General features: G+C 40.3%; 2 protein-coding genes across 2 annotated transcripts in view; one reads left to right on the forward strand and one right to left on the reverse strand.

Annotated features, from left to right (window-relative positions):
- Positions 1-2,878, forward strand: part of LOC139478735 (coiled-coil domain-containing protein 78-like) — a 40,031-nt gene extending 37,153 nt beyond the window's left edge. Inside the window, exons 20-21 of the mRNA XM_071261346.1 lie at positions 70-228; positions 649-2,878. Of these exons, the coding sequence (XP_071117447.1) occupies positions 70-228; positions 649-754 (265 nt within the window). The 3' untranslated portion in view covers positions 755-2,878. The remainder of the gene's footprint in view (positions 1-69; positions 229-648) is intronic.
- On the reverse strand, positions 2,833-11,804 carry LOC139478737 (adenosine receptor A2b-like). Its single transcript, XM_071261347.1, has 2 exons — positions 10,955-11,804; positions 2,833-4,651 (listed from the first exon to the last, which is right to left on the reverse strand). Exons 1-2 carry the CDS (start codon positions 11,802-11,804, stop codon positions 4,170-4,172), a joined length of 1,332 nt encoding a protein of 443 aa, XP_071117448.1. The 3' UTR covers positions 2,833-4,169.
- Between the last annotated feature and the right edge of the window lie 1,822 nt (positions 11,805-13,626).

The following is a 13,626-nucleotide window of genomic DNA, read 5'->3' on the forward strand; positions in this document are numbered from 1 at the left end:
ATAGTTTTGATACTGAGTAGCTTTGGCTTTGTTTTTCATGCACCATTCAGAGTTTTTTATATGTTTTAGTCTTGGTGACTGGAACAACATCCGGAAGCACCTGCGGGAGTACACACTGACCACACAACAAAACCTGGAGGATGAGAGAGCCAGATTGATGAGTGAGAACAATGTCCTGAGAGAACAGCTCCAGGAGAGTCAGTCCTATATAGACAACCATCTAGCCAGGTGAGTGTTGTGTAACTGATGTTGAGACAGATTGATGAGTGAGAACAACATCCAGAGAGAACAGCTCCAGGAGAGTCAGTCCTATCATCAAGCCAGGTGAGTGTTGTGTAACTGACGTTGAGACAGATTGATGAGTGAGAACAACATCCTGAGAGAACAGCTCCAGGAGAGTCAGTCCTATATAGACAACCATCTAGCAGGTGAGTGTTGTGTAACTGATGTTGAGACAGATTGATGAGTGAGAACAACGTCCTGAGAGAACAGCTCCAGGAGAGTCAGTCCTATATAGACTGACTATATAGACAACCATCTAGCCAGGTGAGTGGTGTGTGTGTACCTGGTGTTGAGTCAGACTGATAAGTAAGAACTGATCCAGGGAGGTATATGTCTTGGTCCTGATGAAGCATCCATCTGCTGCAGGTACAAACAGGAAATTGTGAAACTGCGTCACCAGTTGGGGATTAAAGAGGATGCACTTCTGATGACGGAGAGGAGTCTGAGTAAAGTGAGGACAAGACGCAAGTGACGAGGCTTCTCTCCAGGCATCATCACATCTTCCACACACACTGCAATGGTCACCCTGCTGCTCCACTGAGGGGCACACTGTGTCACACATGCTAGACATAGTTTCACAGTGATTTAACTAGACGTGTCTCCATTCCTCATTGCCATAGAGAATTAATATTGAACTTTTGTGGGAGTAATATGATATTGTCTTCCGAACAAATAGTTTGAATTAGAAAAAAGAACATCAATTTAGTGAAGAATTATGAGGAAATGCACAGTAAAGAAAACAAGGTTCCTTTTACCTAGGAAGACCAGATAAAAGAACAATCTCATTAAAGTCACATTTTAGTTCTTGCTCCCACTGAGGACCTGAGGACATTCCATTGCAGGTCATGTCAGAGCGACCTTTCACAAACTTTGACAGACCAATGAAATGACTAACAAGAAGTCGACATCAAACAATCAGACACTAGCTTTCTCAAGCTATACGGCACTAGTTTCAAACTGGCGACTTCATTTCCAGACTACTCTTCAAAAATATGTTAACAATGTTCACGATTCAAAATTTGAAAACTGAACAAAACAATATTCTGGAATATCTTATATATGGTCGAGGTTGTATGGCAGTACTTCCAACAGGCTATGCAACATCTCTTCCGTATCAAATCTTTATCCCATTGAAGCAAGAGATACTAAAAGACTATGATTTGATGGAATCAGTCGTACATGGTTCTGAATACCCTGTGTTAACCTTTCTGAAGTTGGGGGGCAGGGGTGGCCCAGTCGTCTAAGGCGTCTATTTGCTGTGCAGAGTTGCATCCCTTGGCTATGCCAGAGACCTATGATTGTGGGTTCAAATCCTGGTTCGCCTCGATTATGTTTCTAGGTTTGTCAGCACCATACCCGTGCTCATGGGTTTCACCAAAGTGGTAAACGTCTGAGACCTGCATCACTTACACACAGTGATATAACTGTAATACTTTTAAAAGCGGCGTTAAACACAACTCATTCACTCACTTTCTGAAGTTGCATGATTAGAAAACACATTCCGACTATAACTTTCCTGATCTGGTAAACGAGGCTCTGTTGGTCGGATGAAAGGTCATTCTGACATGACCCGTAATTTGATGTCCTCACGTTGTTGTTTTGCGATAGGGAGAACTAAGATCTGATGTGATTGGATAAAGAATGAAATGTTGCATATCTCCAGGATCAGGGTATGACTGGCTGATGCTAAGCAAGCAGGATTATTCAGACATAAAGACTGTGTTACAACATCATGATCTGATTAGATAATCACAGAACAATGTAGCAGTCTAGAGCTATTGTCCAGAAAATCCAAAAGAGAGTTACAAGTAATGAGGTAATAAGCCATTTTTCATATACTAATCAATACACAACAGTGGTAAGTCGAGATCCTGATCAGTCCCCTAACATAGGATCAATGCAAAATGTGGGTATTCATGTCAGCAGTGCTTCAATCATGTCTGTGCTATACTGCAGTCAAGGAATAAAATACTGCTTATGTGACAATAATCACAAATCATTGATTCACTAGCATGTTCATTTGACATGTCTGTCATGTTGTCAGTTTTATGTCATTCCTCAGGAACTGTTTTGTCAGTTTCTGGGTTACTCAAGAACACATGTTGTCCTTGGATCTGTGCCATGTTATAACACTGTTCTGACTGTGTGATGGTGTTGACAAATATTTATTGTTTCTATCACCAAGGTGGCCATAAGCGTACACAAGTAAGTCGGGGGTGAACGTGTGAAGTGTCCGTCCAATATTCTGTGATATCCTCTTGTTTTGTTTGTTAGTATGCAATAGACAAGAAGACTATTATGGAATTTATTCAAAGCTGCATGTCATACACAGTAATAAAGAGTTCAGATTAACTACTGGATGGTGTGTATGCATTGTCAAATATTTGTACAAAATTGATAGTTATTGTTTCATTTTGTTTATATGTTAATGTCAAAGACAAAAATACAGCATGGTAATATTTGTTATTTTTAAATAACTTTATTTTGATATATACATTGTAAGGTACATTGCATTATACATGATTTTATGAAGCTGATAATGTGATACTAAGATGTGACATTTTTATTCACACATATCAATAAAACAACTAACCCAATGGAAAATAGAGCTTCTTTGTTTTTGTTAGGTCAAACTGAATGCCACATTTGGTTTGTGTGATCTATGTTGTACTAAAGGGTGTATGCATATACTTCTGTTAAAACATGTCTAGTTCACATTATGAAGAGAAAATCTGCAGATGTAGTGACATGTATAATATTATACACCCCATGTTGTATTGTTGTAAATACGATTTATGAATATCCAAAGGGACAATATTTTATTGTAAGGCAACAACTTGGAAACTACATAACAATATTATGATTATGGTTTTACTTGATTCAGCTTCAGGTTTCAAACCAGTACACTCAAAATAATTACTTGAAACGCCAGTTCACCAGGTTTTTTTTTAATAATAATAATAATAATAATAATGCTTGTGGTTTTGACACAGAGGTCCATCCAGGGTACCACCCAGAATATGTAAAGGGCGTCATGGAAAATGATATATCCAAAATTCTTTGGAATAGGCCCATTTACAGCCTCAGACGTATCCAGGCCAACAAACCTGATCTTGTCCTTTTTGATAAATCCAATGAAATTATTTATATAATTGAATTTTCTGTTCCTTTTGACGCTAATGTGATTGACAAGATTCAGGAAAAACATGGCAAATCTGCAGACCTCGCTTTTGAAATGTCACACTTACATCCCAAGTACCAAGTTGTCCGACTCCCCATTGTTCTCGGTGCCTTAGGTTTGGTACCTCCCAATCTGTTGACTGAAATTGGGAGAGTACCCTGGTTTGCTATCAGGGATACAGCCCTTCTGACAATCTGGGTAATGTAGAAGGCTGCAGTGTTGGAGAGTCTTCACATTCTCCAAAAAGTTCTCGGTGGGTTAGACTAGGCAGCGCTTCCTGGGAGAAGTCCTTCTCGCAGTCTGGGCTGCGTGTAGAGGGGGCAAGGGCCCTGAGCTGATGATGAGCTCAACCAGCCTTACTGTGCCAGGATCTAAACACTCTTTGCTGCGTTCTATATTTTAATCTGTATTAAATAATAATAATATTGGGTACTTTTATTGCGCTAGCCTCCATACACTCGTGCATGCCCAAAGTGCTTACATTCTTACCCCCTGTCATTGGATCAGTGTGCACTCTATTTTCATTCTCTGCTCCCTGGGAAACATACAACCTAGAAGGTTAACAGTCACATTTCTATCTCACCCCACCGGGTACCAATTTTTAATGCTGTGTGAACAGAGGCACATTTTGAACAAAGTCACTTAATTCCTGACAGTTTCTAAAATTAAAAACAACAAGAACCATGTCATGTCATGTCATGTCATGTCACACAACACCAGGGAGAGTCAGCATGGCAGTTCTGCTGTCATGCTGTTCCCTAAAAGTCTTCTCCCGCTCTGTCCTGAACTCGTCAGTCTCAACATCAGCCAAGTGAAAACTGATGTTATTTTCTGTTGTATGCTCCGTGTGAATAAGATCCCTGCCAGTGAGTGTGACCTGTTGGCTTCTAGGCCGTGATGGAGCTCGGGACCTGTGCTCGCTCTTCTCCACCACGTACGTCACTAAGTCGGAGTGTTCAATAGAACTACTGCTTGACGACAAACAGCAGAGTAGTCGGCGTCCTAGCTTCCTGATGACGTTCCGCAAGTCCTTGTTGAGGAGGATGAAGATGATTGGGTTGACGGAGCTGTTGGTGAAGGCCAGGAGGGTGGTCAACAGGTCAGCCAAATATGGCACGGGAATGTGTTCATTGTTAACTGACCAGAAGTTCAGGATCACATACGGCCCCCAACAGAGGAAGAACACGCCTGGAAAAAGAATTTAACACAGTATTAAACAGTACCAAGATTGTAGGAAAGCCTAAAGATGCCACTTTTGAAACATATATATATATATATTTAATTAAATCGAAATTTCTCGTTGTTTCAATTAGTTGTTTATTTTTTTTTACATTTTGATTATTTTCTCGTTATTTCAAGTTTATTTCAAAAACTTGAAATTTCCAATTTTCTTGTTACTTCGATTATTTTCTCGTTATTTTGAATTTATTTACAAAAATCGAAATTTCGAATCATTTCTCTTTACTTCTCGTTATTTCAATTATTTTCTCGAAATTTTACTTTTTCTCTCATTACTTTGAGTATTTTCGCGTTATTTCAGTTATTTTCTCGAAATTTAGAGTTTATTTCTCGTTTCTTTTATTATTTTCGCGTTATTTCAAGAACTGCTTATTTCGAGGAAATAATTGAATTAACGAAAAATTAATTGAAGGAAACGCCATCAACCAAGTCACCGAATCTGACCACCCGATCCATTTGGTCACCTCTTGCTGGGGACCTATCAAAAACCTGGAATCCCCCCAGGGTTATAACATGCAAGTAGTTCATTGACACATATATGCATTATGGTACCATCCAGCATCTGTCGACATCTGTCATGTTGTGCCCCTTTATGCCAGTGTACTTGCTGATTCCTGCTACTTGAAATTTTGAGTGAAGCATGTCACTGAAGACGGTTCCAATACCAATGTCGTGGGTTATGAGATGGATGGCTTGCCTCAAGTACTTTTGTTCATGTTTTTTATCTTAATACATTTCGACAAGACTTAGATGTACATATATAGACAGAGAAGTGGAAATAACCCCCTTTGAATAATAAACGCAACAACCACATGTCTGTGATTTCTGTTATGAATAACCATACACAATGATCCCACGAAAATCACAAATTGTCGTTCAATGCATACGGTCTGTACATTAGTATCAACATTGAAATGTAGGTTACTCGAAAATAGATGCTTAGATATCCATCATGCCCTGTCAAAATGAAAATGTGCCATTCATAAAATATAGTACAACATCTGGCCTGTCAGTTTGTGAGAGGAAATAGGCACTAGTGTACATAAACCAACGTTTTAGCTTGTGATGTCTGATTGACTTCTTCTAAGCGTTAGGTAACCTCGTCCATGTTTATTGATCACAACATCTTCTAGCATGTTGTACTGAGGGACGGAGTGTGCTCAACGTGGCTACTTCAATACACCCGTAGGCTCATTGTCATTGGAGGATCTGTGGTTGCATCGATTGTTACGGCAAATATAACATTAAGTTTTACATAGCTCGAAAAAAGTTTGTAGAAAATGGAGTTTCTTGGAGGTTGTTTTGTAATAAATCATTGGCTTTTGCTTTTTAAACACTAAGCGGATAACCTGATCCGCAGTTAAGTTTCACATACTTTTGTTATTGTTATGCGAATGAATTTAACCTACAAATGTGTTGGACTGTATGGTTACCGAGACCTGTCAACGCTGTCTTAATTATGAAGGAAAGTCATTACTCCCCAACTTCCCCGTCCATTGCGTTCGGTTTAAATTAAATCCAAACCTTTAACATTTTATTTTGTAGCTGATCAAATTTCCATATTGCACTGGAATTTACTATAAAGTTAGATATGGCAGAAATGCAACCTCCAAAACAAATACGAATCTAAATTCGACATGGGTCACATTCAGAGCCGGCTTGGTGAGTGTAGGTTGGCGGGGCATGGTACGACTGTCTCCGCTGAACGTATGGTGGTCAGTTGATTAGGGTAGGTTGGCGGGGCATGGTAGTCAGTTACCATACTTAAACAGTTTTTTGACTCACTCTACACACTTTAAAGTGAAACATGTTTGATAGCAGCATCTTTGTTCAGAGGGACATTAATACCCTCGAGCGCACCAACAATCATTATGTTAATGCAAATATGGAACCAATCAATGCAACAAACACACGTGCCAAACATGCTGCTGCTGTATTAAACTGAGAAAATCCATTTCACTCCACTGGTAGAACAGCCCGTCTGGAAATGTGCAAACACTTCTTTTACTTTAGTAATATTATTCTTGAGATGTTTTGATGAAATGGGAGTCGGTGTGTTTGTATCAGAGTATTACCAATGTAATGCTGTAGGCTACAGGAGGTATTTATACCATAGCTTGATTACTAGCAACTGTAACGCTGTAAACAAGAACTAATTCGTGTATTGATCACTATAACTCACATACACAGCTTTATCAGAAGGGGGTTATTGCAGAAACACAGAAACAGGACGGATAAAAGCACTGACATAGGTGGAAACGTCTCTGAACATGTTTTTATGTACTGTGTACCGACTTCGTGAGTGGGGTAGGGGTGGTGTTTGGTGAGGGTGGTGTGTGGTGAGGGTGGTGGTGGTGTGGGGTGAGTGGGGTAGGGATGGTGTGTGGTGAGGGTGGTATGTGGTGAGGGTGGTGGTGGGGTGGGGTAGTTTGTGGTGAGGTGGTGTGGGGTGAGGGTGGTGGTGGGGTGGGGTGAGTGGGGTAGGGCTGGTGTGTGGTGAGGGTGGTATGTGGTGAGGGTGGTGGTGGGGTGGGGTAGGGGTAGTTTGTGGTGAGGGTGGTGTGGGGTGAGGGTGGTGGTGGGGTGGGGTAGGGCTGGTGTGGTGTGAGGGTGGTGGTTTTGGTGTCGTGAGTGGGGTAAGGGTGGTGTCATAGGATCTTACGGCTACTTTGATATACCTTTCACTTACTTCAAATATCACTGTTATGCATTCCCAAGAATGTTTTTGTTACAAAGTTTGATTTGTGCTTTATGTGACATAGTCGCATTTGTTTAATTTAAAAAAAACCCCATTAAAGATATTATTTAGCTATTGCAAACTTTAAGACGGTAGAATGATTCGCAATAAACAAATTGTAATTATTCTAGTTTCCGAACTGTACGCTAAGTTGAAAGAATTTGTATTTTGATATGACTAATATATTACGCTGATACTACAGATGGATGAAGCGCCACCGGCTTCACATACACGTGTGTCATATGCCATACATTTTGTCTTGAGTTCCTCTGTTACTGTTACAGTTGATGTAAGTGTCTTATGTTGTATTTATACAATTACACAATTGTCTTGTGCTGTTCTATTACTGTTACAGTTGACATAATTGACCTATGTTGTAGTAATACAGTTGACATAATTGTCCTGTGTTGTATTAATACAGTTGACATAATTGTCCTGTGTTGTATTAATACAGTTGACATAATTGTCCTGTGTTGTAGTAATACAGTTGACATAATTGTCCTATGTTATAGTAATACAGTTGACATAATTGTCCTATGTTATAGTAATACAGTTGACATAATTGTCCTATGTTGTATTAATACAGTTGACATAATTGTCCTGTGTTGTATTAATACAGTTGACATAATTGTCCTGTGTTGTAGTAATACAGTTGACATAATTGTCCTGTGTTGTATTAATACAGTTGACATAATTGTCCTATGTTATAGTAATACAGTTGACATAATTGTCCTATGTTGTAGTAATACAGTTGACATAATTGTCCTGTGTTGTATTTATACAGTTGACATGATAGCCGTTAATGAAGCCAATCTAACACATAATTCGCGTATGACAAGTACACTACTCCATGGACATTTCCATAGGTATGTGGTATCGTCACACAAACAGATCCATACCTGTGTTCGATAGTAATTGTTGTGAAATATGATCATTCCATCAATATTGCCTGAAGCCGGGACGGAATAAATATTGGGTATTTCCACTGATGGGGTAGAACTATACAAGTTGAGAAGTAATTGACTGCATTGAAGCGAGGGGTGGAGCTACGGTCTTGATAATGACTGGCAGCGGAAGCCCTGATCAATCATCGCTCGATAGCGGTAAATGAGTTCTGGCAGATATGTGGGGCCCTTCACTGTTGGCGGAATCTCATTAAGTGTGACTGCTGCCTTTGTATGAATTTATGGAATATTTTCGCTGTTTATATGGCTATGTTTCCGTTTTATGAAGGACTATCGGCAGTAATGTGTAACTGTTTCCGTTTTATGAAATACTATCGGCAGTAATGTGTAACTATATTGTAGTGAAAAAGGTTTCAATCTAATTACTCCTTGAGAATTCAACGAAATATGTTATGCTTTCAAACCACAAATTGATTATTTTATTTCTTTTTCTACTGTATATAAGACATACACTATACAACACAGATTCTCTCTAACCAATCACATTTTATTATCTTCCAAATACAGGTTAACCTTCACTTAGACGAGATTATATAATAAAGCAATGTATATCATTCCTTGGGGAAAGCAAATTTGGACCTGCTTGTATTTTGGAACCATAATGTCATAATTTGAAATAAATGGAAGTATATAACATAAAAAAATAAAATGGCCATCAAGCCACGGCACCAGAGGCTATACGAAATATATCCTCAAAGTATTGTTTTGTATACCCAACACCAGAGCTTGGTCAAATGTTATGATATTCTTCTACAAATATATTCCCAAACTGTCTTATCGTGTTGGATACTTGCATCCGGGTAACAGAACGTTGCTAAGGCACCCGGAAGTATGCTAATAGTCTTACGTTTCTAAAGTTACGAACACACAATATAGATAAACAGTCCTCTGCTACTGTCAGGAATGTGGAATGGCACTCTCAAGGGATAACTTGGTAGTGAAACAATCGCTAAAGTGCCTGATATTGCTCCCTGTTGAGACCTTGCCATGATGTCGCCGATATCTAACAATGTCCTTACACAGCCTTGTATATATCACGTCTATTTTAATCCCAAATTAACGAATGAAACTATGTGACACCCTATGTGGTTTCAGAGAGGGTTATTTGTCATTTGTGTTTTGAGTTTTGATCACTTTCTCGCTGCCTCATACAGCAATAGTCACAGGTCTCCATATTGAGGCATATTCAGATCGTGATTCGTCTTACAATGAAATGCAATTCGTGGAAATGTTGATTATATCGAATAGCTGTGAAAATGTAATAGCTAAACCTACCCTTAATACCAACATATTATTAACGCTATGCGATAGATACGACCCCGTTTGACTGTATAACAAAGGCAGCCTCCTCGTTCTACTGGATATGGTGTCTGCTCAGAGAGCGGAATGTCGATCACTTGGTCGCTTCATACCAAAATACGTTAAAAGATGGTACTTCGTATTACCCTGTTTGACGTTCTTCAATGAGTGGATAAAACAACGACGGAGTATAATGTGTCTGATTGTGGTATCCGTGTAAAACTGCGGCATGGCATGTAAACTGGCTAACACTATAGAACTGACATAAGTATGGACTAGTACAAGCAGACACACCACGCAGAGAGAGAGAGAGAGAGAGAGAGAGAGAGAGAGAGAGAGAGAGAGAGAGAGAGAGAGAGAGAGACAAACACACAGACACACAAACACATAACACAAACACACACAGAGACACAAACACACACACAAACACACGCACAGAAATACACCCACAAACACACACGCACACACACACACAACACACATGTCGCTGTAAGTGTACTAATCTTGAATGAATCTTTAGTTTAGACTACAATAGTGAATCAGAAGTATGTTAAACGTTCTGTACTGCTTAAAACCGTCACGTAGTATGTGTACATACGGATGCAGTATTAGTTTGTGTGTAGTGAAAACAAGAAAAGAAATTTGCGCCATGCGTCAGTCGCTATTTCTAATAACAATCCCGAGCAATCAATCAAAGTCAAGCGGTCTGTTGCGAACTTCCATGAGTCGAACTTAATGTCCTGTGCCAGATCATTGCTAATCTTTAAGTAGAAGTTTCAGCTGAAAACTTGCTCTGATGATACGTTAAATCGCCCTTAACTGCACATTTTGGGTAGTACACCCAAACATATTTGCGTTAAACAACGTTAAAAAAAGTGATTCATGTACCCAGACCGACTCATTGTAGTCATGGATGAGACGAAGGTCCCATCTCGCTTTGCACAACGACGCTCGAAAGGATCTACACACATGAAGGAATATGCGTTAATTGTTCACTGACTAGCTTTCGCTCTTCACGCGGAAAGCCAGGTAGAACTATTCTCCACATGCGGACAAATATACTATAAAGAGCAGGTTTGGTGTACACCGCCGTGAAAGTCTCCAATATTGCTAGAAATGGCGTAAAACCATCCTCACTCACTATCAGATTACTTTCATTACCTTCAATATAATCGAGGGTTTTTCAGAATGAGTCCTGAGTCATATATGGACGTATGGGTAACTTGAAAACTAAATTTATGGTCAACTTACCTACTGCGATGAAGACTCTTCTAACAGCCTTTACATTCCTGGAGAACTTGGTGCTCAGGGGTGTTCTGCTGGTGCTCACTTTGGTGGATCTCTTACTTTCAGTTGCCTGATGCCCCTCCACACTGAGGAACTGTTTGGGCGGGGCACGTGGTTTCTCAAGTGTCCTCTGTAGAGAGTGAATCTTTTGTATTTGGCACCTAGCAATTTGAATTATTCTGATATAATAGAAGAGCATTATAGCAAATGGCAGGGCCATTCCGAAAACGCACAGAAATATGGTGAAGGAAACCTCTGAGATGTATTCTGGGTTACATATTGGAACAGTCTGAGGCTGGAACCTGTAGTCTCCCCAGCCGAACAGGGGGAAACTGGCGATAGACACACAGAAGCACCAGATGCCCAGCACCACGAGTGACACTCTAGTGAACGTGGCTTCTATTGGGTAGCGGAGAGGGTGACGGATGTTGAGGTACCTGTCAGCAGCTATCCCACACAGTGAGAAGATGGAACACTGCATCAAGGTCGTTGTAAGGAATGCTGTAAACTCGCAAACTGCATTTGAAAGTGGCCAGGATAATGTCGCTGTGGACAGAATCCAGAAGGGAAGAACCAGAGTTCCCACAAGGATGTCGGTGACCGCCAGGTTGAGGATGAAGATGGAGGACGCTGAGAACCTGGAGGATGTCTTGTAGACGGCATAGCAGAGTAGAGCGTTTCCTGCGAGACAGGTGAAGATGAGAAAGGAGATGGCTACGATCTGCGAGGCCAGGGAATAGCTGCTGGTGAAGTAGGCCGCGTCACCACTTTTAGAACAAAACTGGAAATCTGTGCTGCAGTTAAAAAATGTCATGGTGTTGGGGCATTCAAGGGCAGATGTACTGTTCTCATAGGTTGATGGTATGTTGCTGAAACACGTCCGTTCAGGCCTGCGTATGTTATTGGTTTATAACAGGTTTTACAGATCTGATTGATAAAAACACAAACAATCATATTTCACCGGTTCAAGTGTCCGTTTGGAAAAATATCCCCGATTCTATCCTAAACATTCCTTTGGGGATTCAGTTGAGTGATACACCTCAGTACCCTCGTGTGGGTCGGTTGCCACTTCTCTCAGAGGCTCCATCAACACTTCTCTCAGAGGCTCCATCAACACTTCTCGTGACCAGAACGGGCACTGGCATCAGCAGTTGTCATAGCACACTAGCTCCTGTCCATTTGATAGAACTTGTCCCTATCTACTGAACAGAACTTGTTTCTATCTATTGGGTAGAACTTGTTCCTGTCCATTGGGTAGAACTTGGTCCTGCTTATGGGTAGAATCCAATCGCTTTGCCAACCTTCGTTTCAACGCCAATGTTACTCTTATCGCGAAACTCGATGTGTCAGCATATTTATGTTATCCACGTTATCAAAGATCACTGAATATATTTCGATAGCTGAGATAAATCCGTGTTTGCCATCCGACTGGGGAAATACCTCCCACTCTCTAACTCGCGTCCAAACATACAGAAGTTGACAACTGTATGACCATTGATCTGCGTCCCACCGGTGTAGCCACGGATCGACTAAACGCCCCGCTCTCGCCGCCGCCAATGTTACCTTTACCGGGTGTGATTAATTACATATCGTTTTGTTGCTGCTGGCTATAGAGCACTTCACAATGTTTGATTTAATACAACTGGAATAATTACGGACTAGTTAGTGCCATTGATCTTGATGCAATTGAGGGTATATTTCTGGAGGAAACGAGGTAGACTTGCTATCACCTACAATCTGGCCTATCAAGTCTAATCCATTGTATATGAGCGGCACCGTTCCATAATATCTTGCTAGTTATTACTGAAACTTAAACAATGTTTGCAATATCCAAATATAGAGCGACATTCTCGAAAGGAACACGTATCAAAGTTAACTGCAGGCTTATTGTCATGTTGGTTTCTTCACCTAATTGATTTTATCTTAAAACAGGTTCTACTGCCATGGGGAATAATTAGATGTTACGTAATGGTTTATGAAAAACTGACGTATTTCGGTAAAAGCGTGCAAATATTATTGGTTTGTTCGGAAAATGACTTGCAGGGACACTGATAAAACTTACTTTTACTCTTTGCACATAACATGCATGAGATGGATGATACAAAAACCTAATGCGGTCGTCAAAACAAACACTGTTGTCAGTTACCTCTTCTCTCATTCACCATTAAACAGTTACGGACTTTTCAAAACTAAAAATGAAAACTGTGTGTCAGCGTTGATTGTGGGTTTTGGAAAACAACTGGCGTTGTAGCCATCTAAACACACACTCCGGGCCCTACAAGCAATCCATGATATATCCATCTTCATTGATCGGAACCACACGTGACGTCATCGAGGTATTGTTCAATCTCTTTGCAAACGTCTGTCCTGTTATGGGCGGAGGATGTACGTCATACAGGAATCTACAAGGTTAATAATATTATGATGGTTAAGTTTCAGTCTGAACTAAGCCGGTCATGTACGGGAGTCCGAACTGTCTCCACATTGAAGTATGGCTATATAATAGTTCATGCCAATAGTATTAGAAATAGCGGTAGCTGTGGCAATAGCAATGGAAGAATTGAGACAAAATGATGGGGCGACTTGAGATAGTTGAGGCGAATTGACAGATGGATTATTTTGTAACAAAGCGGTTT

Source organism: Haliotis cracherodii, unplaced genomic scaffold, assembly GCF_022045235.1.
Source record: "Haliotis cracherodii isolate W230 unplaced genomic scaffold, xgHalCrac1.p SCAF_4, whole genome shotgun sequence".
Lineage (NCBI taxonomy): Eukaryota > Metazoa > Mollusca > Gastropoda > Lepetellida > Haliotidae > Haliotis > Haliotis cracherodii.